The sequence below is a fragment of the Heterodontus francisci genome, chromosome 25, assembly GCF_036365525.1.
Source record: "Heterodontus francisci isolate sHetFra1 chromosome 25, sHetFra1.hap1, whole genome shotgun sequence".
Taxonomy (NCBI): Eukaryota; Metazoa; Chordata; class Chondrichthyes; order Heterodontiformes; family Heterodontidae; genus Heterodontus; species Heterodontus francisci.
Genome location: NC_090395.1, coordinates 60,374,884 through 60,402,837, shown reverse-complemented (window position 1 = coordinate 60,402,837; position 27,954 = coordinate 60,374,884). Strand labels below are relative to the sequence as shown.

The 27,954-nt window shown below is 42.3% G+C and overlaps 1 protein-coding gene across 1 annotated transcript; it reads right to left on the bottom strand.

Annotated features, from left to right (window-relative positions):
* Nucleotides 1–532: 532 nt before the first annotated feature.
* Nucleotides 533–27,954, bottom strand: LOC137383916 (ciliary microtubule-associated protein 3-like). The gene is made up of 6 exons (XM_068057302.1): nucleotides 27,912–27,954; nucleotides 20,995–21,134; nucleotides 19,061–19,153; nucleotides 9,653–9,789; nucleotides 1,383–1,500; nucleotides 533–745 (listed from the first exon to the last, which is right to left on the bottom strand). The coding sequence occupies exons 1-6, from the start codon at nucleotides 27,928–27,930 to the stop codon at nucleotides 677–679; spliced, it is 576 nt and encodes a 191-aa protein (XP_067913403.1). The 5' UTR covers nucleotides 27,931–27,954; the 3' UTR covers nucleotides 533–676.

Sequence of the window (27,954 nt, the reverse complement as noted above, 5' to 3'; positions counted from 1 at the left end):
TTTTGGAATATCCCAAAGTATTTCAAAGCCAATTAATAACTTTTGATGTGTCGGCAGTGTACAGCATGATTCCACAAATGTCATGTTTTTGTGGGTGTTGAGATAAATGTTGGCCAGGACATAGAACTCTTCTGCTCTTTTCCCAATAGTGCCATGAGATCTTTTACATCCATCTGAATAGGTCTAACATCACATTCGAAAGATAGCAGAACTGGCAATGAAGCATTCCCTTAGTTTGCAGAGTGTCAGCTTAGATTATATGCTGAATTCCAGCATTAGGGCTTCAACCCAAAACCTTCTGACCATATGGCAAGACCTCTACCACTGAATCAAACTGACACTTTTAAGACAGTTGCCAATTCATTATAAGGTAATTCTATTTTTCTAACTATTCTCTGTTGAAACATTTTATGCTGAAATAGTGCAAACAAAATACATTTTAACAATGAAAGACAGGAACTCATTTATTCAGAAAGTTGAATTTCTTTAATAACATGCATGACACAAGCACATAATTAGAGTAAGATGTTGACAATAGCAAAAATCACATTCGTCTAAGGACTCAATCCTTTAGTCAGTATTTGCACCCTCAAAAGTTACTGATGTCATGTTATTGACAGTGGTGATTGGCACTCAGGGATGGGAATTGTATTTAACATCCCAGCTTTTGAAATGATCAGGTGAAGTACAAGCTGAAATATGCCACTCTGTTCCTGTGTCTCCGGAATTCCTTGTCACTGGCAAGCTAAAAATAAAACAATTCTTAAAATTGATTTTTTTTTTAAAAAAGCATTTGTTTTCTTTCGCCTATTCTGAAAGCTCTGACTCTTGCTGGTATTATTTTCTACATGCATTATACATATGCTAGTACCTTGTCCAAGTGGCTATTCTTGTGTGAGTTTAGGCAGTGATCATTAGCAAGTTATTTGATCATGAGTGTGTCACAGCAGAGCCCAATCCTTATCTGACATCCATGCACACAATTTTCCAACAGGTATTGCTGGATAGTGATCAGGAAAGGAAACCACATCTGGACTTCCCTTCCCTTGACCAGGCTGAAACCAGTTGTAGCGCCACTTAAGCAGAGACCAACCAAACCAATGCAGAACCAGTATCAAATTTGAGTACCTGATCTCCATGGCTTAGTAGTATTTTGATGGTGCATTACTGATGAAGCCATCAGGAAAGCTTTGCAGACTATCTCAAGGGCCTTATGGTTCTATTCTTAATTAGTCAAAAATTACCAGCATTTTAAAATTATATTTATTTTATTTTAAAAGTCACAAAGATAGAAACTACTCCTGTAGTATTTTGAACCACTGGTTTGGCACTGCTTAACTGATTGAGCTCAAAGGACATTCCTATCACTTTGGTAGCCATACCTCAATTCTCAATGTTCGCTTTTTTGGAGCAGGAACCAAGTTCCAGTCTGGAGAATCAAACTTCATTGGCCATGTGACCTGCCTGTTCCTTTGTGCGTTAGGCTCATATGTACCAGGGCTACAAATACAAAAAATTCTGCTTTTAGTCATGGTTGCACAAAAATATCTAACATCAATTTAAAAACGAATGTAACTATTATTGATATCCCTAATAGATCACAGTTTGAAAGAAACTATTAAGCTCAATGCATTGTAGCAAATCTGGATTTTAAAAGACTGCCGTTCAACCAAAACACAAGGGTAGTTGTTTAAAAGTATGTATTTTTTTTTATTTGCATTATCTTTCTCAGCTTGTATATATATACAGATTGTACAGACCTCTATTTCCTATTAGATATTATCCATGGGATTTTACCTACAAATCAACTAACTACATTAATTTTCAGGAAATATTGATCAGACACGCATTTAACAAATATAACTCATCAATCTGAGTATGAAACTGATGCAGTAGGGTGCATAATTTTTTTAAAATCCCCTTCTGAAGATAAGCTTTGCAAGTAACGGATACCAATACTCATACTAAGGGTCTACAATCACTTTAAGACAGCAGTGTTAGAATGATACAAAGTGAATTTGGATCTGGTTCATTAATGTTGACGCCTAATCACACAAAAGTTAAAATGAAACAAACTCCAGTCGATGGTTTCACAGCTCCTTACTGATACAGGATAAGCGTCCATTAAAGGCCTGCTACCAGGGGACCCGACGACATGGGGCGGGTTGGGTTGCTGTTCCGGGTCCGGCTTTCGGGCTCGGGTCGGACACACACAGCAAGCAGTGTTAAAAGTAAAAATCCTACCTGAGCTGGGAGTCTGGGACGTCAAAGAGGGAAACTGAGTTGCGCAGTGAGCAAATGAGTGTCTCTATGATGTCATCATGCTCATACTGCAGCTTCCTGAAGATTGGGAGTCGCAAGGTAAGTAAAGGGACCATTCCGGTGGTCGGGTGCAGGAAAAATTGGAGGGACTCGGGCCAGGTCGGGCTCGGGTCCGATGTGGTCCTGTTGGGTTCGGGTCAGGTTCTTTTTCCCTGACCTGAGCAGGCCTTTAGAGTCCATAGCAAAATTAGTTTTATAAAGTTGCTAGGCAATCTAAATGAATTTTGAATGTTTTCAGTGTTAGTAGAGAACCAACTCCACCATCAGCGCCTTCCTAAAATCTAGCTGGCATTAAAAGACTCAACCATAGAGTCATTTACAGCACAGAAGTAGGCCATTCGGCCCATCAAGTCCATGCTGGCTCTCCACAGAGCTATGCTGTCAGTTCCATTCCCCAGCTCAATCCCAGTAGCCCTACAAGTCTATTTCTCTCAAGTGGCCATCCAACCTCCTCTTAAATCAGTGATTGCCTCCACTTCCACCACCCATGTGAGCATTGAGTTCCAGGTCATTACCACCCACTGCATAAAAATGTGCTTCCTCATATTCCTCCTGCATCTTTTGCCCAAAATGTTCAATCTGTGTCCCCTGGTCCTTGTACCATTTGTCAAAGAGATGCGCTTTTCCTTGTCTAACTTATCTAAGCCTGTCCGAGTCTTGTACATTTCTATTAAATTTCCCCCCAATCTCCTTTGTTCTAAGGAGAACAAACCCAGCTTTTCCAACCAAACCTTGTAACTAAAATCCTCCATCCCTGGAACCATTTTGGTAAATCTCCTCTGCACCCTCTCAAGGATCCTCACATCCTTCCTAAAGCATGGTGACCCAGAACTGAATGCAATGCTCCACTTGGCGCCTAACCAGAGCTTTATAAAGGTTCATCGTAACTTCCCTGCTTTAGTACTCATTGCCTCTATTTATGAAGCCTAAGATCCAATAACTACTCTCTCAATGTGTCCTGATACCTTCAAAGATTGCTGCACATGTACCCTCTGGTCCCTCTGTTCCTGCACACTCTTTAGAACTGTGCCATTAAGTATATATTACCTCTCCCCTTTCCTTCTGCCAAAATGCATTGTCATGAGTTTCTTTGTGTTATCTTAAGCAACACAATGAGGGACGTGGATTCCAGTTCTTTGAAAATTGGATAATATCAAAATTAGTTATACAGGGATAGAGATTATAAAATTTACAAGTGTAAAGGTAGGGATTGTGTCACTTACAAGTGCAGAAGCTTAAAAGTCCATATATCATTTCGGTGATTTGACAACTCTTCCAGATATTATTACGGTATAACCTTCTGGGGATGTGGATTTCACCCTTGGCTGTTCTTGGCTTGCATATGTGTTGTCAATGTATTGGTTGGCCTGTTGTTCCATCACACCCTCATCGTTGAAGTTTGTTCTTTTGACTCCGCTGTGCACAATTGGAATATTGCACGCTTCTCTTAATTGGCTTCAGTTCTCCGCAACACTGCTCCATTAGATGTTGTAACCTCGCAAGACCTAGGCTCACTGCATACTTTGGATACCTATGCGGGTAACCATGTTCTTGTTGTGGAGAGTATGGCCGTGACCTTTTGTCCTATGTGTAGTTGAGGTCATTCCGCCCCTGCATGTCGTTCAAGCACCATCTTCATTCATCCTTGTTTTTCGAGCAGTGTCTCCTGCATCTCGAGAATTTGGAAAGATGATGGCTTGACAGAATCATTCTCACTGGTCTGCCAAACATGATCTCTGCTGGTGATGGCAGGCCCATATCCATAGGTGTAGCTCTGAGGTGGAGCATGGCAAAACGAAATGTAAACGAGCCACCACACTAAATATCATGGCAGCTCCACAGGGAAGATCTCGCGCGTGCGCCCCGAAGCTTGCGAAGAGCTAGAAAAATCCAGCCCAAGGTGTCAGGTTCACAATGTGAAATGCCTGCTTGTCTTCTGGCTGAGAATCGCTCCACTCTGAGTCTTGTCTCAGGTGTATTTCGCTGTGGACTTCGTGTATCAGCTTGCGTTTACACAGATCCCTGGAACTCCAATAAATTGGATAAACATGATTTGCCTTTCACAAAACCATGTTGGCTCTGATTACTTTAAATTTTTCTAAGTATAACGTCTTTAATAATAGCTTCTAACATTTTGGCTATGAAAGATGTTAAGCTATCTGGCCTGTAGTTTCTTGCTTTCTGTCTCCCTCCCTTTTTAAATAAAGGAGTTACATTGGCTATTTTCCAATCTAATGGAACCTTCCCCGAATCTAGGGAATTTTGGAAAATCAAAACCAACACATCAACTAGCCATTTCTTTTAACACCCTAGGATGAAGTCCATCAGGACCCGGGGACTTGTCAGCCCACAGCTCCAACAATTTGTTCAGTACCACTTCCCTGGTGATTGTAATTTTCTTGAGTTCCTCCCTCCCTTCCATTTGCTGGTTTACAGCTATTTCTGAGATGTTACTTGTATCCTCTAAAGTGAAGACTGATGCAAAATACCTGTTCAATTCATCTGCCATCTCCTTATTTTCCCTTATTAATTCCCCAGACTCACTTTTTATAGGACCAACGCTCACTTTGTTAACTCTTTTCTTTTTTAAATATCTATAGAAACTCTTACTATCTGTCTTCATATTTCTCCCCAGCTTTCTCTCGTACTTTAATGTTTCCCTCCTTATTAATCTTTTAGTCGTTCTTTGCTGCTTTTTATATTCTGTCCAATCTTCTGACCTGCCACCCATCTTTGCGCAATTATATGCTTTTTCTTTACGTTTGATACTATCTTTAACTTTTTTAGTTAATCACGAATGATGGGTCCTCCCCTTGGAATTTTTCTTTCTTGTTGGATTGTATCTATTCTGTGTATTCTGAAATACCCTGATTTTCCTCTTGTTAGTTATGTTTGTAGAATACTTTTTAAATTTCCTTTTATAGTCCTTGATAATTTAATTTTGCAGTTCCTATTTTACTTCCATTTTTTAAAACTTCCTGCCTAACATCTGCATATACCCTTCTGTTATCCTTTCCTTTATTGTCTATGTAATTTGTTTATACCTTTTCCTTCAATTTCAGTTTGTCCCTTATCTCTTTATTCTCCCAGGGTGTTTCATAATTGGTGAGTATTTCCAGCATTTTCTGTTCGTGTTTTACAATTGGTTAGTTTGTTCTTGTTTTTAGCAGAATATATTTTTTTCCTGAACTCTATTGATCACCATTTTAAATATTTCCCACCTCTATTTCTTTGCCTCTACTTTTATTCCACTTTATTTTCCCTAGTTCCAATCTCATTCCCAAAAATGAGCTTTTTTCCCGTCTTTAACTTTGGTCATTGTTTTACTTACATCTTTCGCATTAATTATTTTAAACCTCATTATGTGAGGAGCGCTACTTTCTAAATGTTCCATTATGTTTACTTTTTTTATCTGCTCTAGATCAATTCTCATTACTAAATATAGCAGTGGCTCCTCTCTTGTTGGGCTTCTGTAGTGAATAAGAAAGGAGTCCTGTACACACTGTAAAAATTTCATCCCATTTTCCCAAACTCATCTTGCCATACTATTTGGGGGTAGTTCAAATCGCCCATGATTATTTTTCCATGTTGTTTACTCATTTCAGAAATGTTCAACTATTATTATCTCTAATTAGCATTGTTACCCCACCTCCCCTTCTCCTTTACCTATCCTTTCTAAATATGTTAGACATTGCAACATTTAACCTGTGCTTTATGTAGCCGTGTTTCAGTTATCCTACAACATCTGACTCCTCACTATAAATTATTTTGTCCAGTTCCCCTATTTTGTTACAATGCCATGCACATTGCTGTATGGGGAATTTCATTTGGTTATATTAATCACTCCTCTCACTTTATTTTTAACTGTCATTTTATAATGATATTCTTTAACTGTAACTGTTCCCTGACTGTTTACATTGCCCTTATTCCTTGCCTTGGCCTGGCCTTTACTCTCATCTCCTATTTCCTTTATCTTCAGGCATATGTTATTTCTACCAGATCTCTCCCTCCTTTTTACTAGTTTAAAGTCCTATCCACAGTTCTATTCACCCTTTCTGCTGGGATTCTGGTCCCATTCTGGGTCATGTTGAGTTTTTCCCTGCAGTACATCTCCTTCCTGTCCCAGCACTGGTGCCAGTGTTCTATGGAATGGAAACCCTCCTTCCCATGCCACACATTCACCTTCCTGATCTCTCTATCCCTAGGCCAGTTAGCACGTACCATGAATAGTAATCCTAGGATTATCACTCATGATGTTCTGCTTTTTAAGTTAGTTCTCATCTCCTGATATTCCCTTTGCAGGACCCCCTCCCTTTTCTTCCTTATGTCAGTGGTCCCAACATGGACCATGACAACTGGATCTTCCCCCTCCCTTTTCAAGTTCCTCCGAGATATCCTTTACCCTTGCACCAGGTGGGCAATATGTCCTTCGGGATTCATGGTTGCAACTGAAAAGAATGCTACCTATCTCCCTCATTATAAAATCCTTAAAACTACAATTTTTCTATTCTGCTCCTTCCCTCCCCTCACACTCTCTCCCACCCTGGTCTGCCTCCTGCTCCACAGTGTCATGGTTAGCATCCTTGTTGCAGCCTTTATCCTTATCCCCACAGGTGACAAGTACATTGAACTTATTGGATAGGACCAGTGTATGTAGAACCTCCTTCTCCGCCTTCCTTAGGTTAACCCCTACTCTGCCAACTGACAGCCACACATCTTCCTGCACCTGTGCTTTCCTCTGAAGTTTGACTATACACTGGAGGAAACTAACAAGAAATTCTTCATCCTCACTTATGTATCAGGTGTCTCTATTCACATACCAGCTCAACAACTCTGAGTCAATGTGTCTCAAGGCAGAGACATTTCCTGCAGATGTTTCAATCCTGGACAATCTTGCTCTGTAAAAACTCACACCTACTGCAGTCCTGATACACTGCAATTGCTGACATTTCTAATTTCTATTTATTGTTAGCAGTAATTTATTTCTATAGCTAATCGAATCATTTGATATCTAAATTATATTTAGTAGATGGGCTTAACTTGATTTCAAATTAATTAGTAATATAATTATTCTGATCGTTTAATTATTTATTAAAAGTTTATAGATTGTTTTCTAGTTTAAAATTATGTATTAAATTAAACACTTAGCTTAATCATATAATAAATTAAACTCGTGGCTGAATTATATAATAAACATTTAGCTGCAATTCCTCAGGCTCCACTGATACTCCCTCTACTCTAAGGTCACTTTTGCAGATCCAGAATTTTTTTCATAGTTTTTCCTGTGTTTATTTAAAATACTCCACTCTGCCACTGATCTCACGACCGTTAAGTGCTCCCTTTATGTTGGAATTGCACCCATCGCTGCCTTTCATGCTGACTCCACTGGAAATATTCATGGGGCTGGAAGGTGACCCTGCCACGAGGGGAGCATGTCAGGTGTCCACACCCAGCACTCATTGGGTTGTCAAGTCTCCCCAGAAAACAATTAGCAGTGCTTTTGTCAGGGAGCCCCAGTTAAATAGTTTGTTTTAGAAAAAGTCACTTTCAGTCTTCAGGTATCCGGGTCACTACTTCATTCTCGACATCTCCCCCTATCTCCAAGTAGTCCCACTTCCACCCTTATCTCACTCAGCACACCGGCCTTCAAAGGTATTTTGGTACACTGTAAGGTCAAGGACACAGAAACCTCCAGCACAGGGAATCCCTGCCCTTAGCCACTCTCCACTGACATGTGTCTGGGTCGCAGCCTATTTTCCAGCCTTTCTATCGGACTTCTGCTGGAGTTGTGATATGAGGGCAATGAATTTTAGGCCCTTGGCCAAGGCCTTTTTCTCATTCCATTTACAAAATATCAAATAGTTGAGAAACATTTTTGCTTCAAATAAAGCAAAGACTGCAATGTTATTAGAAATACTGGCAGAATAAATAGGAAGCAGCACAGAAATAGATGGTAGAAAAATGTTCAAGAGACAATTAAGATGTAATTCCGGTGAAAGAAGGGATTGAGGGATTTGGAAAAATGTTGAATGGATGACATTGAGAACAGGCTTGTTGGAGCGAATAGCATTTTCTTGCTGCTAAAATTTCTTTTGATATAGATTGATACCACACTGAGTAGGTTAGTGATAGTGAAAGGGTCTAACTATACATATTATATAGAATAAAGACAAAATATTTCATCTTTGTCGAGTAAATTGCAGGTGGGGAATTTCTGGTATTAGCAGCTTGAAGAAATGCAATACTTCGGACTGAAGAAACACTCTGACAGCACAGTCACCGGGAGCCCTGGAACCACCCCCCCCCCCCACCCCCCCCACCACCCTCTCCCCCCACCTCCCTCACTCGCCCCCAATGTCCTGTGCCATGAAGCAGTAGGATACTATGGTGGCAGTTCCCCAAATCTGAACTGTTGGGAGAAGCAGATGAGGAACAGCCACTTCTCCAACGGGAGGGATCGTTAACTAAAGGACTGGTAACCACCAAACGAGTATCAACCAGGGAAGATTTGTTATCACAGAGAAAAAGACTTAACCATAAACTTACACACAGCTGATTGTGGCTGAAACATAGTTACATAAATATCACATTTCTCTGGTAAATGGGGAAGAATGATAAATTAAACATAACTTGATAGATAGAAGGAACAGTCAGGTGCAAACAACAACTTGCTTTTATATAGCGCCCTTCACACAGAAAAACATCCAAGGCACAGAGGCATAATCAAAATTTAGACTCTGAGCCGAAGAATAAGATGTTAGAAAGAGTGATCAAAATTTGATCAGCAGGGTGGGCTTTAAGGAGGGTTTTGAAGAGGAGAGTGAGATGCTGAGGCAGAGACGTTTAGGGAGAGAATTCTAAAGTGTGAGGCCTAGGTGGCTGAAGGCGTGCTTGTCAATGGTGGGGGTGAAGGTGGGCTGGGAGGGGAGACACAGTTGTCCAAGAGGTCAGTATCAGAAGAACAGAGAATTTGGGAAGTTGTCGGGCTGGAGGAGGTGACAGAGCTAGGGAGCGGTGAGGTTATGAAGAGATTTAAACATGGGAATAGAACTTTAAACATGACACATTGAAGGGCCAGAAGCCAATATAAATCAGGAAGGACAGGGATGATAAGAGAGTAGGACTTGGTGTGTTACAGGATAGGAGTTGCAGAGTTTTCAATGAGCTGAAGTTTGCAGATGATAAAGGATGGGAGGGTGGTCAGGAAAGCACTCAATCTGGAGATGACAGAAGATTTGGATTAGGAAAGCGTGTTAACTCTAGAAAAGCAGAAGAGAAATGAGATCAGTTACTAGTAAGAATCATTCTACCCTTTAATAGCTTTACATACCCAGGAACCACCAGTTTATTCAATGAACTCTGTCTACTCTTTGAAGTTGTAGAGCCAAATGGGGCACTTGATGGCTTGAAAATCCGATCTTTTGCCAATTTTTTCTGATATACTGCAGGGCCAGGCGATATAGTCAGCTGTTGAGAACAGGGTAAAAAAAAAAATACAACAGAGATGCAATTCACAAAACAGCAGCACAGACAAGTGAAGAGTAGACACAAGGAGGAAAGAGACAGGGGAAAACAAAATGAAGAAAAAGAAAATGAAACAGTCGCCAAGAGAGAGACTGAAAAAGTGAACAGAGAAAAAGGTAATGCAGATAAAATGATAGAGGGATAAGAAACAAAAATCTAGGTAATATGTTGTGTAAGAATGATGAATGATGAGGGAGGCTTGCTTAGGTGAGTTACAAGGAGGTACCAAAAATATATTGGTCAGATCGATGCAATTAGTGTTTTCTCTTTGATGATTTTGTTTTGATGTACAATACTGAAATATTGCAAATGATACTTTAAAATAAGTTTCAACATGGTAGTATGATCAACACTAATGTCCTTTAGGGAAGAAAATCGGCCGTTCTTACCTGGTCTGGCCTACGTGTGACTCCAGACCCACAGCAATGTGGTTGACTCTTAACTGCCCTCTTAAATGGCCTAGCAAGCCACTCAGTTCAAGGGCAATTAGGCATAGGCAATAAATGCTAGCCTGCCAGTTACACCCACATCCCATGAAAGGATAAAAAAAAATACGTGTGGTCGATTCAGCTGATCGACTAGGCAACTACTGTCTCCAGCAACAAAATGGCTTGAGAAGATTGAAGGAGAATCATTACATTAATGCTGGGGCACACCGTGCCATTGAATGACGGGACACAGGCCTTGCAATTCTCCCTGCAGCTGCTTTCTGATCTCAGAAAGACTGGAGCAGAGGCAATCTATTCTCCATAGGAAGGAAGGTAAAAATCAGTGACTATGCCATTCCAGCACACATGTTCTCACTTCCCAGCAACAGCCTTGATAGCAGAATGGGCAAAAGGGTGGCACTATGATACCTGCCTGCCTCCTCAGCCAAGAAACAGTGCCTAGCATACGGAACCCAGAAGAAGGGGGAAATTTAAGCCAAGCAAAGATACAAAATAACCTGTGACTTTTCTAATATTTGTCAGTTCCGAAGAAGGGTCACTGACCCGAAACGTTAACTCTGCTTCACTTTCCACAGATGCTGCAAGACCTGCTGAGTGGTTCCAGCATTTCTTGTTTTTATTTCAGATTTCCAGCATCCGCAGTATTTTGCTTTTATTTTAGTGTTTAATTCGCTGCCACTTCTCTTCCAGGAATGCCTACCATGAAGAAGTTCTGCTCTTCTCTCCGACGGGATTTTCGTTTGTCTCTTTTACCTTGTTCACCTTCATTGCTTTCTATTGCCCTCCTGGTGTTTGATAAAGTTTCTACCAAAACTCGTTTTCACAGCCACATCTCCTTCCTCAGTGACTGTCTCCAGCTCCGACTTATTCCACGTGGATTCCAACGGCAGTTTCACCCATCATGCTTTGAATCCACCCAGGATCACAGGCATCTCCGAGAAATACAATGTTCCTCAGACTGCTATTCTCGCCGCATTCTGAGATCCACACTCAGTGCTAAGCGCCACCACATGCACATACTGGACCTCTCTCTCCAGCAGCACCGCCTCACCTTATCTCAAAGCTGTTCTACTCCGCAGTTTCATTTCATCTTTCGTCTCATCCGACGCATTAACAAAAACTTTTTTTCTTCCTTTCAGGTGTTAAGGAACGCAAGCTCCAACAGCTGATGGGGACTAATGCCCCTCCAGATCCTCCTTCCGCTTCACTTCCCTCTGACCCCACCCCTTCTGATCTGACCCCTTGCCGTGTATTCACTATACCCTCTGACCTCCCCCTCTCTGATGCTGAACGTTCTGTACTCAGCAAAGATCTCATTTATCCCCTTACGCCCCCACCTCAATGGATTTCGCGCTCGGCATGACGTTGAGCTCTTCTTCTGTCGTGTCCGCCTCCAGGCTCACTTCTTTGACCAGGAGTCCTCCCCCCGACCAGCAGACCCATTCACCCGCCTCCAGCATTCTCCCTCTACCTGGACCCCTCCCCCTGGCCTCTTACCTGCTCTTGATTTCTTCATTGAAAACTGTCGGCGAGACATTGGTCATCTCAATTTCTCTGCCCCCCTCACTCACTCTAATCTAACCTGTCCCCCTCTGAACTTGAGGCACTCCGTTCTCTCAGGTCTAACCCCGACATGGTCATCAAACCTGCAGACAAGGGTGGTGCTGTTGTTGTATGGCGTACCGAACTCTACCTTGCTGAAGCTCAACGCCAACTCACAGACACTTCTTCCTACCTCCCTCTGGACCATGACCCCACCACCGAACATCAAGTTACTGTCCACAGGACTGTCACTGACCTCATCTCCTCTGGGGATCTTCCCTCTACAGCTTCCAACCTCATAGTCCCGCAACCCCGGACAGCCCGCTTCTACCTCCTTCCCAAAATCTACAAACAGGACTGTCCCGGCAGACCCATTGTGTCAGCCTGCTCCTGCCCCACTGAACTCATTTCTTCCTATCAGTTTCGGTGACTGCAGCGTTGATAGCAACGGAGGTGCGTGAACGGGCTTACAGCTGAGAAGTCAATTTCAGCGTAAGTTTAAAAGTGAATTCCCTTTTGTTTTCGGAGGACCAGGGGACTGCTGGGTAAGGAAAAAGGTATATATTTGTGTGGTTTAGAATCTCTTTCTTTTAGTTTCGGTGACTGCAGCGTTGATAGCAACGGAGGTGCGTGAACGGGCTTACAGCTGAGAAGTCAATTTCAGCGTAAGTTTAAAAGTGAATTCCCTTTTGTTTTTGGAGGACCAGGGGACTGCTGGGTAAGGAAAAAGGTATATATTTGTGTGGTTTAGAATCTCTTTCTTTTAGTTTCGGTGACTGCAGCGTTGATAGCAACGGAGGTGCGTGAACGGGCTTACAGCTGAGAAGTCAATTTCAGCGTAAGTTTAAAAGTGAATTCCCTTTTGTTTTCGGAGGACCAGGGGACTGCTGGGGAAGGAAAAAGGTATATATTTGTGTGGTGGCTGTACCCGAGACACTACACGTGTAGTGTCTCCCACCCACCCTCCTCCTCTAACCAAAAAAAAAGGACTCTGGTGTGTTGATAAGGTAAACTTTTTATTTGGGAAGTTCTGTCCGTTGGATTGCTAACCTAACAAGTTTTGACTTTTTGTTTTTTTGGTTCTTCAGTAGATTTGTTGGGAATTTGGAATAGTGGGAATGGAGATTAAGGCAGTTGTATGCTCCTCCTGCAGAATGTGGGAGGTAAGGGTCGCCAAGAGTGTCCCTGCTGACTGCATCTGTGGGAAGTGCACCCAACTCCAGCTCCTCGAGAACCGCGTTAGGGAACTGGAGCTGGAGCTGGATGAACTTCGGATCATTCGGGAGGCGGAGGAGGTTATTGAGAGGAGTTATGGGGAGGTAGTCACACCTCAGGTAAAAGAAGTAGGTAGATGGGTTACCGTCAGGGGAAGGAGAGGGAACCAGCAGGCAGTGCAGGGATCCCCTGTGGCTGTTTCCCTCAACAACAGGTATACCGTTTTGGATACTGTTGCGGGGGACGACTTACCAGGGGTAAGCAATGGGGTACAGATATCTGGCACAGAGTCTGTCCCTGTTGCTCAGAAGGGAAGGGGGAAGAGGAGCAGAATATTAGTCATTGGGGACTCCATAGTTAGGGGAACAGATAGGAGGTTCTGTGGGAACGAGAGAGACTCACGGTTGGTATGTTGCCTCCCAGGTGCCAGGGTTCATGATGTCTCGGATCGTGTTTTTGGGATCCTTAATGGGGAGGGGGAGCAGCCCCAAGTCGTGGTCCACATAGGCACCAACGACATAGGTAGGAAGAGAGATGGGGATTTAAGACAGAAATTTAGGGAGCTAGGGTGGAAGCTTAGAGCAAGAACAAACAGAATTGTTATCTCTGGGTTGTTGCCCGTGCCACGTGATAGCGAAGCGAGGAATAGGGAGAGAGAGGAGTTGAACACGTGGCTGCAGGGATGGTGCAGGAGGGAGGGATTTGGTTTCCTGGATAATTGGGGCTCTTTCTGGGGTAGGTGGGACCTCTACAAACAGGATGGTCTTCACCTGAACCAGAGGGGTACCAATATCCTGGGGGGGAGGTTTGCTAGTGCTCTTCGGGGGGGTTTAAACTAATTCAGCAGGGGAATGGGAACCCAAATTGTAGTGCCAGTGTACAGGATGTTGAGAGTAGTGAGGTCAGGGATATGGTTACAAGGAAGCAAGAGGGCACTGGCAAGCAAGAACCTGGTTTAAAGTGTGTCTATTTCAACACCAGGAGCATCCGGAATAAGGTGGGTGAGCTTGCAGCATGGGTTGGTACCTGGGATCTCGATGTAGTGGCCATTTCGGAGACATGGGTAGAGCAGGGGCAGGAATGGATGTTGCAGATTCCGGGATTTAGATGTTTCAGTAAGAACAGAGAAGATGGTAAAAGAGGGGGGGTGTGGCATTGTTAATCAAGGAGAGTATTACAGCGACAGAAAGGACGTTTGAGGACTCGTCTACTGAGGTAGTATGGGCTGAGGTTAGAAGCAGGAGAGGTGAGGTTACCCTGTTGGGAGTCTTTTATAGACCTCCGAATAGTTCCAGAGATGTAGAGGAAAGGATAGCGAAGATGATTCTCGACAGGGGTGAGAGTAACAGGGTAGTTGTTATGGGGGACTTTAACTTTCCAAATATCGACTGGAAATACTATAGTTCGAGTACTTTAGATGGATCAGTTTTTGTCCAGTGTGTGCAGGAGGGTTTTCTGACACAGTATGTAGACAGGCCAACCAGGGGCGATGCCACATTGGATTTGGTACTGGGAAATGAACCCGGCCAGGTGTTAGATTTAGATGTAGGTGAGCACTTTGGTGACAGTGATAACAATTCGGTTAGGTTTACCTTAGCGATGGGCAGGGACAGGTATATACCGCAGGGCAAGAATTATAACTGGGGGAAAGGAAATTATGATGCGATTAGGCAAGATTTAGGATGCGTAGGATGGGGAAGGAAACTGCAGGGGATGGGAACAATCGAAATGTGGAGCTTATTCAAGGAGCAGCTACTGCGTGTCCTTGATAAGTATGTACCTGTCAGGCAGGGAGGAAGTTGTCGTGCGAGGGAGCCGTGGTTTACTAAAGAAGTTGAAGCGCTTGTCAAGAGGAAGAAGAAGGCTTATGTTAGGATGAGACGTGAAGGCTCAGTTAGGGCGCTTGAGAGCTACAAGCTAGCCAGGAAGGATCTAAAGGGAGAGCTAAGAAGAGCAAGGAGAGGACACGAGAAGTCATTGGTGGATCGGATCAGGGAAAACCCTAAGGCTTTCTATAGGTATATCAGGAATAAAAGAATGACTAGAGTTAGATTAGGGCCAATCAAGGATAGTAGTGGGAAGTTGTGTGTGGAATCAGAGGAGATAGGGGAAGTGTTAAATGAATATTTTGCGTCAGTATTTACAGTAGAGAAAGAAAATGTTGTTGAGAATACTGAGATTCAGGCTACGAGGCTAGATGGGATTGAGGTTCACAAGGAGGAGGTGTTAGCAATTTTGGAAAGTGTGAAAATAGATAAGTCCCCTGGGCCAGATGGTATTTATCCTAGGATTCTCTGGGAAGCTAGGGAGGAGATTGCAGAGCCTTTGTCCTTGATCTTTATGTCGTCATTGTCGACAGGAATAGTGCCGGAAAACTGGAGGATTGCAAACGTTGTCCCCTTGTTCAAGAAGGGGAGTAGAGACAGCCCTGGTAATTATAGACCTGTGAGCCTCACTTCGGTTGTGGGTAAAATGTTGGAAAAGGTTATAAGAGACAGGATTTATAATCATCTTGAAAAGAATAAGTACATTAGAGATAGTCAGCACGGTTTTGTGACGGGTAGGTCGTGCCTCACAAACCTTATTGAGTTTTTCGAGAAGGTGACCAAACAGGTGGATGAGGGTAAAGCCGTGGATGTGGTGTATATGGATTTCAGTAAGGCGTTTGATAAGGTTCCCCACGGTAGGCTATTGCAGAAAATACGGAAGTATGGGGTTGAAGGTGATTTAGAGCTTTGGATCAGAAATTGGCTAGCTGAAAGAAAACAGAGGGTGGTGGTTGATGGCAAATGTTCATCCTGGAGTTTAGTTACTAGTGGTGTACCGAAAGGATCTGTTTTGGGGCCATTGCTGTTTGTCATTTTTATAAATGACCTGGAAGAGGGTGTAGAAGGGTGGGTTAGTAAATTTGCAGATGACACTAAGGTCGGTGGAGTTGTGGATAGTGCCGAAGGATGTTGTAGGGTACAGAGAGACATAGATAGGCTGCAGAGCTGGGCTGAGAGATGGCAAATGGAGTTTAATGCGGAAAAGTGTGAGGTGATTCACTTTGGAAGGAGTAACAGGAATGCAGAGTACTGGGCTAATGGGAAGATTCTTGTTAGTGTAGATGAGCAGAGAGATCTTGGTGTCCAGGTGCATAAATCCCTGAAGGTTGCTAACCAGGTTAATAGGGCTGTCAAGAAGGCATATGGTGTGTTAGCTTTTATTAGTAGGGGGGTCGAGTTTCGGAGCCACGAGGTCATGCTGCAGCTGTACAAGACTCTGGTGAGACCGCACCTGGAGTATTGCGTGCAGTTCTGGTCACCGCATTATAGAAAGGATGTGGAAGCTATGGAAAGGGTGCAGAGGAGATTTACTAGGATGTTGCCTGGTATGGAGGGAAGGTCTTACGAGGAAAGGCTGAGGGACTTGAGGTTGTTTTCGTTAGAGAGAAGGAGGAGGAGAGGTGACTTAATAGAGACATATAAGATAATCAGAGGGTTAGATAGGGTGGATAGTGAGCGTCTTTTTCCTCGGATGGTGATGGCAAACACGAGGGGACATAGCTTCAAGTTGAGGGGTGATAGATATAGGACAGATGTGAGAGGTAGTTTCTTTACTCAGAGAGTACTAAGGGCGTGGAATGCCCTGCCTGCAGCAGTAGTAGATTCGCCAACTTTAAGGGCATTTAAGTGGACATTGGATAGACACATGGATGAAAATGGAATAGTGTAGGTCAGATGGTTTCACAGCTCGGCGCAACATCGAGGGCCGAAGGGCCTGTACTGCGCTGTAATATTCTAATTCTTGACTCTATCTTTTCTCCGCTGGTCCAGTCTCTTCCCACCTACATCCGTGACTCTTCTGACGCCCGACGTCATTTTGACAATTTCCAGTTTCCTGGTCCCAACCGCCTCCTCTTCACTATGGACGTCCAATCGCTCTACACCTCCATCCCCCACCAGGATGGTTTGAGGGCTCTCCGCTTCTTCCTGGAACAGAGGCCCAACCAGTCCCCATCCACCACCACCCTCCTCCGCCTGGCTGAACTTGTTCTCACATTGAACAACTTCTCCTTCAACTCCACGCACTTCCTTCAAGTAAAAGGTGTTGCTATGGGTACCCGCATGGGTCCTAGTTATGTCTGTCTTTTTGTGGGATATGTTGAGCATTCTTTGTTCCAGTCCTACTCAGGCCCCCTCCCCCAACTCTTTTTCTGGTACATTGATGACTGTATCGGTGCCGTTTCCTGCTCCCGCCACGAACTGGAAAACCTTATCAACTTTGCTTCCAATTTCTACCCTTCTCTCACCTTTATATGGTCCATCTCTGACACTTCCCTTCCCTTACTCGACTTCTCTGTCTCCATCTCTGGGGATAGGTTGTCTACCAATATCCATTATAAGCCCACCGACTCCCACAGCTACCTCGACTACACTTCTTCACACCCTACCTCCTGTAAGGACTCCATTCCATTCTCCCAGTTCCTCCGTCTCCGACGCATCTGCTCTGATGATGCTACCTTCCATGACGGTGCTTCTGATATGTCTTCCTTTTTCCTCAACCGAGGATTCCCCCCCAGTGTGGTTGACAGGGCCCTCAACCGTGTCCGGCCCATTTCCCGCACCCCTTCCCCTCCCTCCCAGAACCGTAACAGGGTTCCCCTTGTCCTCACTTTCCACCCCATCAGCCTCCATATCCAAAGGATCATCCTCCGCCATTTCTGCCACCTCCAGCGTGATGCCACTACCAAATGCATCTTCCCCTCCCTTCCCCTGTCAGCATCCCGAAGGGATCATTCCCTCCGCGACACCCTGGTCCAGTCCTCCATTACCCCCACCACCTCGTCCCCGTCCCATGGCACCTTCCCCTGCAATCGCAGGAGGTGTAACACCTGCCCATTTATCTCCTCTCTCCTCACTATCCCAGGTCCCAAACACTCCTTTCAGGTGAAGCAGCGATTTACTTGTACTTCTTTCAATGTAGTATACTGTATTCGCTGCTCACAATGTGGTCTCCTCTACACTGGGGAGACCAAGCGCAGACTGGGTGACCGCTTTGCGGAACATCTCCGCTCAGTCCGCAAGCAGAACCCTGGGCTTCCGGTTGCTTGCCATTTCAACACTCACCCCTGCTCTCATGCTCACATCTCTGTCCTGGGTTCCAGTGTTCCAGTGAACATCAACGCAAGCTCGAGGAACAGCATCTCATCTACTGATTAGGCACACTACAGCCTGCCGGACTGAACATTGAGTTCAATAATTTCAGAGCATGACAGCCCCCCATTTTACTTTCATTTTTAGTTATTTTTTCTTTTTTTCTTTTTTACATTTTTTACAATTTTTTTTATTACATTTATTTCATTTCATCTTAGTTTGTTCAGTTTGCTGCTGTTCAATATTCAGTCTGTTAACACCTAATCTGTACTAATGCTTTGTCTTTCAACACACCATTAACATATTGTTTGCCTTTGCTCCATGACCTTTTGGTCAGCTATGTGGCCTTGTCCAATCTACACCTTCTCCTTTGTTATCTCTTGCCCCACCCCCACCTCACTTGCTTATAACCTGTGACTTTTCTAATATTTGTCAGTTCCGAAGAAGGGTCACTGACCCGAAACGTTAACTCTGCTTCTCTTTTCACAGATGCTGCCAGACCTGCTGAGTGGTTCCAGCATTTGTTTTTATTTAATACAAAATGATGGTATTGTATATTGCCTGCTTCAAGCTCCGGTTTGAAATCTTTACCCTCTATCTATTCTAGGCCCAGACATGTCCAATCAAATTATAGACACAGGTCATGGTGAAGCATATAAAACATGATGTCTTTTTAAAGCAAATGGCCTACAATCATAGCAGTAGTGAGGAATGGTTTTCAGCTTTCTTTAGTTGAATTTCAAGGTTGAATTTTCTAACCCTCTGAGCCAGCCAGCCCTCCACCCTTTCTTATAAGAGTTTGCTGTCAGAAAGTCCAACTAAAAATGAATATTTTAAAAAATAAATTTTTATTCCTTATTCATAGCATACCTTAGGCAGAAATCGAACTGATGTCCTTGCTCCTAGCGCATATCCTATTTTACTCTCTGGTTTCTTTTCTAGGTTTTCAGTCAAACTGTTTTTCTGCAAAACAAAATGTAAATCAAAGACCAACTGAAATGAATTGTATACTTGAGTACAGTAACATAGTGGTTATATTACTGGATTAATCCAGAAGCTTGGACTAATAATCTGGAGACATAAATTCAAATCCCATTAGAGAAATTTAAATTCAGTTAATTAAATAAGTCTGGAATAAAAAGCTAGCATCAGTAATAGTGACCATGAGAATATCAGATTGTTGGGAAAACCCAAAACCATAACACTGCAGATGCTGGAAACATTCAGCAGGTCTGGCAGCATTGGTGGAGAGAGAAAAACAGAGCAAATGTTTTAGGTTTGTGACCTTTTATCAGATGAAAGGTTACATACCTGAAATGTTAACTCTGTTTCTCTCTCCACAGATGCTGCTGGACCTGCTGAGTTGTTTCCAGCATTTTCTATTTTTCTTGGGCAAACCCAACTGGTTCACTAATATCCTTTAGAGAAAGACATCTGCTGTCCTTACCCAGTCTGGCCTATATGTGATTCTGGACCCACAACAATGTGGTTGAATCTTTACTGCCCTCTGAAATGAAGTAGCAAGCCAACGGCAATTAGGGATGGGCAATAAATGCTGGCTTTGCCAACAAAGCTCACACTTGGTGAATGAAAGAATAAACCAAAAGCAAGATATTGCAATCTAAGTACATGGCACATAATTTTAATGCAAGCAAGTGTGAAGGAAATTGCTGACGTAGTATATTTTTTGATAAATCCAAATTTATTCCTGCTTTGGCAAGTATTGAAGAGTCAATTGTCCATTGGGTGCATTGTCTTCAAAGATCAACAAATTCTTCAATACTTTGATAAGAAGTAATTTTGAAATTAGGAGATTATAGGGGTAAGTCTTGCTATGGTCACTCTGTGTAGTGACATTGAAAATAAGTTGCAAAGATTACTTCCGTTTGATATCTCCAGTGAAATCCTAAACAGATTCTAATAATGTCTTAAAAGCAAAATACTGCGGATGCTGGAAATCTGAAATAAAAACAAGAAATGCTGGAAATACTCAGCAGGTCTGGCAGCATCTGTGCAGAGAGAAGCAGAGGTAACGTTTCAGGTCAGGTCAGAGTTCTGAAGAAGGGTCACTGACCTGAAACGTTAACTCTGCTTCTCTCTCCACAGATGCTGCCAGACCTGCTGAGTATTTCCAGCATTTCTTGTTTTTATTTCTAATAATGTGTTTATGGTTTTGCTGGAAGTCGCAAACAAGAGATGTTGTCACAAATGTATTTCCAACATTGCTGCACAGAGCAGCCAGAGGAAGCTGGTGCATGAGCAGTCACCATTTCATTCATTTGTTTTCTCAAAAAGTTTGTTTTAGAAAACTTTGATCTTCACACACATGCTTTCAATTTGTTGCACGCAGTGTCTTGTAAGTTCAGACTGTTTGAGAGTAGAGTTGTTGTCTCAACCCCCTCCTCTTGTTCCTCTAATGGGTTTCCATATACTTTATGTTTATGGGTCACTGGTCAGGGATTTAACCAGAAATGTAACATTGCCCACTGTAATCTGCTACAATTGTTAACCCAGTCATCTCCAGTAACAGTGTCCATATAATCTAAACAGCAGCCCACTACCAGTTTATCTTTGAACATCAGGTAAGCATTACCTTCAATTCTGTCTGATAGCATTCCAAATAAGTTGCTAAAAAAAGAGGGTGCTTCGGCTTCCTGGCCTGACTGTTACCACTGAGCCCACCCTCACAATGACACTTGCGTGAATCAAATAATAGCATTTACATTAACAATAGCTCTCATATTTACATTTATTCTCTTTATGTATCACCACTGGTGAAATAAAAATAGTAGCTTCATGCGTACAAAATAGGTGTCATAGCTGCCAGGTCCACGATTTGGTGCTCCTCTTATTGGGGGAAATTGATTTCCATGTCTGTCTGGGGCCCAATGAACTGGAAACAACTTTCGTTCAGAAATATCTGTTGGCAAGCTCTTCTTTTTCGCTAGTGGGATTCAAGAGAAAACAGTGGTCCAATTCACTGTAGTGCAACAGCTCAAAAACAGCAACTAATTACTTCATAGTTACCATTACGCATTAATGAAATGAAAATTCTGAATTATCTCAGCACTTTTACTGGTAGCTTATGGTTAATATAAAGAAAGATTTGAATTTATATTGCACCTTTCATGACCTCAGGACATCCCAAAGCATGTTACAGCCAATGAAATACTTTTGAAGGATAGTTACTGCTGTAATGTAGGAAACGTGGCAGTCAATTTGCACACAGCAAGCTTCCACAAACAGCAATGTAATACTGACTAGATAATCTTTTGTTTTTGTGATATTGATTGAGGAGTAAGTAGGACACCAGTGATAACTCCCCTGCTCTTCTTTGCAATAGTGCCATGGGATCTTTTACATCCACTTGAGAAAGCAGATTGGGCCGCAGTTTTAAGGTCTCATGTGAAAGACATCACCTCCAACAGTGCAGCACTCCCCCAGTACTGCACTGGAATGTCAGTCTAGATTTTAGTGCTCACCTCTCTGGAGTGGGTCTTGAATCCATAGCCTTCTGACTCAGATGCGAGAATGCTACCAACTGAGCCATGACTAACACAACATTGTCAATTTACCATCAACGTTCCACAGATTTATGGATAAACAAATCTTCTGGAGAATCCTTTCATGAACAGGGGCCCACAACACACAAACAAGCTGCATTGAATTTGGAAATAATTTTGCAAACACACTAAAAATGGCATGTATGAAAAGTGGGCAATGTCACAATAGTGTAGTCGGGGTGTTTTTCTGAGTTTTAGGTTAAGGCAAATGGTTGGGCTAGAGAAACATGGAGAAACATTTTTCTTTATCATTTTACCTTACCAGGAAATGTTTGATGCCGATACTATGTGCCTAAAATGATAAATGTTCTTTGCCCAAACTAACTTCAGGATCATAGAATTCAGGGAAATTTTCTTTTAAATGAAAGTAACCATCCAGGAATTAGCTTAACAACAAGCTGCCTGTATCCTATTCACCCATCACCTCTGTCCTTGCTGAACTACTGGTCTCCCTTGGCCTTTAACTGAAAATTGTCATCCTCATAGGAACAGCAGAAGGCCATTCAGTCCCTTGAGATTGTTCATCAATTCAATTAGATCATGGCTGATCTGTACCTCAACTATATTTATCCACATTTATTCCATATTCTTTGATACTCTTATTAAACAAGAATCTATCAAACGCAATCTTGAAAATTTCAATTGACCCATCGTCCACAACTTTTGGGAGACAAAGTCCCAGATTCCCACTGTTTCCTGCATGCAAAATTACAACCTGATTCCACTCTGAAATGGCCAAACTTTAATTTGAAAATTATGCTGTGTTGGTCTGAATTCCCCCTCCAGAAGAAATAGTTTCTCTTCATCTACCCTATCGAATCCCATTATCATTTTAAACACCTTGATTAGATCAATGCTGAACCTTCCAAACTCAAGGGAAAACAAGCAAAGTTTGCACATCCTGGTCTCATCATGTAACCCTTTAAACTCTGGTATAATTTAAGTACATCTGTATTGTATCCCCTCCAATGCCTATTTATATTTCCTAAGAATTGGTGCCCAAAATTTATATGACACCTTTCATGACCTCAGGTTGCCCCCTTGTCATCAAGTGCTTTTTGAAGTTTAGTCATTGCTGTAATGTAGGAAACATGGCAACCAATTTGCATACAGCAAGGTTTCACAAACAGCAATGTGATAATGGCCAGATAATCTGCTTTAGTGATATTTGTTGAGGGATAAATATTGGCCAGGGCACCAGTACTCCAGTTGGGATCCAAAGACCAAAATTAAAGCATCACTTCCACTTTAATTCCAACCTGCTTGAGGTAAAGGCTAATGTTCCATAAATCTTTTGGATTACTTTTTGAACCCATGCACTAGCTTTTAGTGATTTCTCAATTGTCTCATTTAACAAATCTGCCCTTTCCTTTTTATCCATTATAGCCTTGCATGCATCCATCTTCAATGGACCCACACTTTATTTCTCTGAGTATATTTATAAAAGCTATCATATTCCTTGTGCTTTCATCATATTCCCTTTTTACACCTCACTACTTTGTGTTATTTTGTTGCCTTTTATAGCTCTTCCAGTCTGATGGATTTTCACTTTTTATTACATGTATGTAAGCCTTTTCTTTTAGCTTGATACTGCTCTTAACTCATTTGTTGACCAAGGTTGTTTAACTCCACAAGTGGAGCCTTTACCTTTCAAGGGTCTGCATTGCTTTGTACCCATAACAAATGCATCTTTGAATACCACTGTTGGTATGTAGGTTTAATCATTAACAGTTCAGCCTAGTTTACTGTGGCCAGTTGAGCTCTCATCCCTTTTGATTCTGCCTTAATTAAATTTAAAACTAGTTTGTGAGTCTTCCTGCTCCCTTTCAAAGCCAATATCAAATTCAAGTTCATGTTTAAATCTCTTCGAGCCCTCATCCTGCCCCAAATTGGTAACATCTTCCAGACCTACAATGTCATACCCCAAACTGGCTTTTTGCACATCCACGACACTTCCCCTCTACCCTTGCCATACCAGGGGTGCCTATGCCTTAAGCTGCATGCTCTGAAATTCCCTCCCCTAATCTTTCCACACCTCCACCTCTCTCCCTCTTTAAGACCCTCCTTAAAACTCACCTCTTGGACCAAGCTTTTGGTCACCCCTCCTAATTGCTCCTTCTTTGGCTCGGTGAATTTGTTTTCTAATTGTGGCTTTGTGAAGCACATTCGGAAGGGCTTTCAATGTTTAAAAATAGGCAATTTACCAATAGAACAGGATCCTTTCTTAGCGGGATATCTGTTCAATGTGCAATTTGCTCTAATTGTTACATTGACTGGTTTGCTGAGAGAACGCTGCCCAAGAACACATGCTCCACCAGAAACTAAGCACTCATTCACCAAAGACCATCAGTCTATTTAGTTTTAGTTTTAGAGATACAGCACTGAAACAGGCCCTTCGGCCCACTGAGTCTGTGCCGACCATCAACCACCCATTTATACTAATCCTACACTAATTCCATATTCCTACCACATCCCCACCTGTCCCTATATTTCCCTACCACCTACCTATACTAGGGGCAACTTATAATGGCCAATTTACCTATCAACCTGCAAGTCTTTGGCATGTGGGAGGAAACTGGAGCACCCGGAGGAAACCCACGCAGACACAGGGAGAACTTGCAAACTCCACACAGGCGGTACCCAGAATTGAACCCGGGTCGCTGGAGCTGCATTTGAATTATCTGAGCATGGTGCTAAGCTCAAGAGGATATAAGAGATCAGCTGTAAAGCACCAATGTATTGCTGAGATACATAGTTCATTTTATGGGATGTATATGTATATTATTAAATATATTATTACATGTACAAAGGCAGACAGAAATTTAATATTTTCAATGCAGTATACACAAGGGGATGATGCACAATTTTTAAATTTGAATTGAAATTTCCCTTTATTTCCAGTAACAAAATTCAGAAATTTACTAGACGCATACAATAAATACTAACAAACTTGATATTGATAAGTCAGTTTTACAAGAATCAGAAATGGCCATAATAGTGAATTAGGCTGTGAAAATTTGCTGCTTTACGTTATTTTGTAGTTTTCCCCTCTCCAGAAACAAACCCTGCCTATCCAATCTTGCCTCATAGCTTAAATTTTCTAGTCCTGGCTACATTCTCATAAATCTCCTCTGTACCCACTCTAGTGCAATTATAGCCTTTCTGTAGGGATGGTGACCAGAACTGTACACACACAGTACTCTAGCTGTGGCCTTACTTGTGTTTTATACAGTCCTAGAATAACTTCTCTGAACATATTTTATGCCCTGGCAAACAAAGGTAAGTATATGCCTTCCTAACCACTTTATTACCTGTCCTGCTACCTTCAGGGATCTATGGACATGCACTCTAATATTCTTCTGCTCCTCTACTCTTCTCATCATTTACTGCATATTCTTTTGCCTTGTTTCCCCTCCCCAAATGCAGTACCTCACATTTCTCCACATTAAATTTCATTTGCCATTTACCTGCCCACATGAGCAGTCCATTATTATCTTCCTGCAGTCTTCCTCACGAACCCTACAGCTAATTTCCTTACCAGCTGAAAACTTCTTAATCTTGCCCCCTATAATTAAGTGTAAATCATTGATATATACCATGAAAATCAAGGGACTGAGTACTGAGCTCAGCAGAATCCCTCTGGATACAGTCTATCAGTCAGAAAAACATGCGTTGACCTGCCACTAAGCCACTTCATGCCACTGAGCTAAGTTTGCATCCAACTTGCCACTTTCCCTTGGATACCATGGGCTTTTAATGTTGTTACGAACAAGGCTGGAGGAGTGCACTGTATTTCTCCAGTTCCACTTCTCCACAGGTCACAACATATATTTAAATGTTTACCCAGTTACCGATATGGCCAATTATATACTCTATTTTTATTTTAGAATAAAATCCACCAACTAGGTTTCTTTAACAAACAATAAAAGTATTAATTTATTATAAAACAAGACTTAGCCAATAAAGATGCAAAGCTTTAACACACCATTTAAAATATGACAGTAAATATATATATTCCCTTCTAAATGCCCAAAACGTGCGCGTGCACACACACACACACACACGTGCACACACACACACACACACACACACACACACACACACACACGTGCACACACACACACCAGCTAAAGGAAAAAATAAAGATGTTTTGGCCAAAGTACTTATTAATTCTTGAAGAAAAAGGATGTTATGTTATTTCCCAGATAACATACAGTTTGGTGTCCAAGCACACGTAGACGGGTCACTGAGATCTTTTCCGAAGCAGTTCATTCAGAGTCTTCCAGAAGCTTCTCAGGAGAAATGTGGCATCAGGCATTACAGCTATCACACGCTGGATTTTTTTTCAGGGTTTATCAGAGAGGTGGAGAAAGCCTGAGCTGGGTGTTTCTTTCAGCAGGCTACAAACCCACATGAACCAAAACAGGTCTCCTCTACATTGGGGAGACCAAACGCAGATTGGGTGACCGCTTTGCGGAACACCTCTGCTCAGTATGCAAGCAGGACCCCGAGCTTCTGGTTGCTTGCCATTTCAACACTCTCCCCTGCTCACATCTCTGTCCTGGGATTGCTGTAGTGTTCCAGTGAACATCAACGCAAGCTCAAGGAACAGCATCTCATTTACCGATTAGGCACACTACAGTCTGCCGGACTGAACATTGAGTTCAATAATTTCAGAGCGTGACGGGCCCCGCATTTTACTTTTATTTTTAGTAATTTTTTGTTTTTCCTTTTTAATTAATTTTTGTGTTTATTTTATTTCATCTTAGTTTGTTCAGTTTGCTTACCCACTGGTTTTTTTCATGTTTGTACTTGCGGCTGTTCAATATTCAGTCCGTTAACACCCTATCTGTACTAATGCCTTGTCTTTCAACACACCATTAACATATTGTTTGCCTTTGCTCCATGACCTTCTGGTCAGTTATTCTGTGACCTTGTCCTATCTACACCTCCTTTGTTATCTCTTGCCCCACCCCCGCTTTACTTGCTTATAACCTTTTACATTTCTAATATTTGCCAGTTCTGAATAGTCACTAACCTGAAACGTTAACTCTGCTTCTCTCTCCACAGATGCTGCCAGACCTGCTGAGTATTTCCAGCATTTCTTGTTCTTATTTGACTCAAAACAGTATTCAAAAATGAAACCCGCTCTTGAGCACCATAAATCTTGACATAGCACTTCTCTTGTAAACAACTCCCATAGTCAGAAGGCACCTGTTGTTTACTTAGCTGAAGACATGTGACATTCAGTAAATGCTGTTTTTAAACAGTTTCCTTCCAGTGACCCTTTAAAACAACACATCCATGGAATCCCTTCAGTCTCAAACAAGTCCATCTCCACAATTCGAAAACGCATGTCCTCAAATAATGTTAAATAATGGAAGCACTTTCATAACGCTTTTCTGACCAATCTACTATGTGGGTGAGAAGTGGTGGCCCCAACAATTCATTGTGTAACACAAAATCAAGCTGAGAGCACAGATGTTCTACCTACACGTACTTGGGCAACTTTACAGACATATTACATCTGTACAAAGCTGAAACCACTTTTGACACAAGCTCTATACTATAAATGCTCTTTGGGAATACATATTTGACAAAAGGGGAGACGAGGAAAATTATTTTTTAAGGCAGAAAGTTATGATTTGGAACGCACTGCTTGAAAGGGTGGTGGAAGCAGAGTGAATAGTAACTTTCAAAGGGGTATTGGATACGTACTTGAAAAAGGGCTAAGGAGAAAGAGCAAAGGACCAGTACTAAACCAATAGTTCTTTCAAAGGGCCAGTATGGATATGCTGGGCTGAATGGTTAGAAGATTTGATCAATTATATTCCTTAACAAACTTCACAACACTAAAATCCAGCACTTCAAAGTTATAAATAAGGAATCGTTTCCTTTGAATCCACCCTGGATCCTCAAACTGCAGGCAGCAACTATCAGGAAAGATTTCCCTTGCTCCTGAATGGCTGGCACTCTCCTCATGTAGCTGTCAACTTTTCACCTTCATAAGACTTAGCTCCAGATCCCTGCACCTACAACAGGACGCACTGCTGCTCCTATTTTATGCTATTTGCATTCCCTCCTTCCCCCTCTATCTATAGTTACATTCCTCAGGTATAACACATTGAATAGGTTTCGTGGCGGCGCCCTCCGCTCACCTGCCCATTTCGGAGCCATACCGCAATACTTGTTACTTTCCGT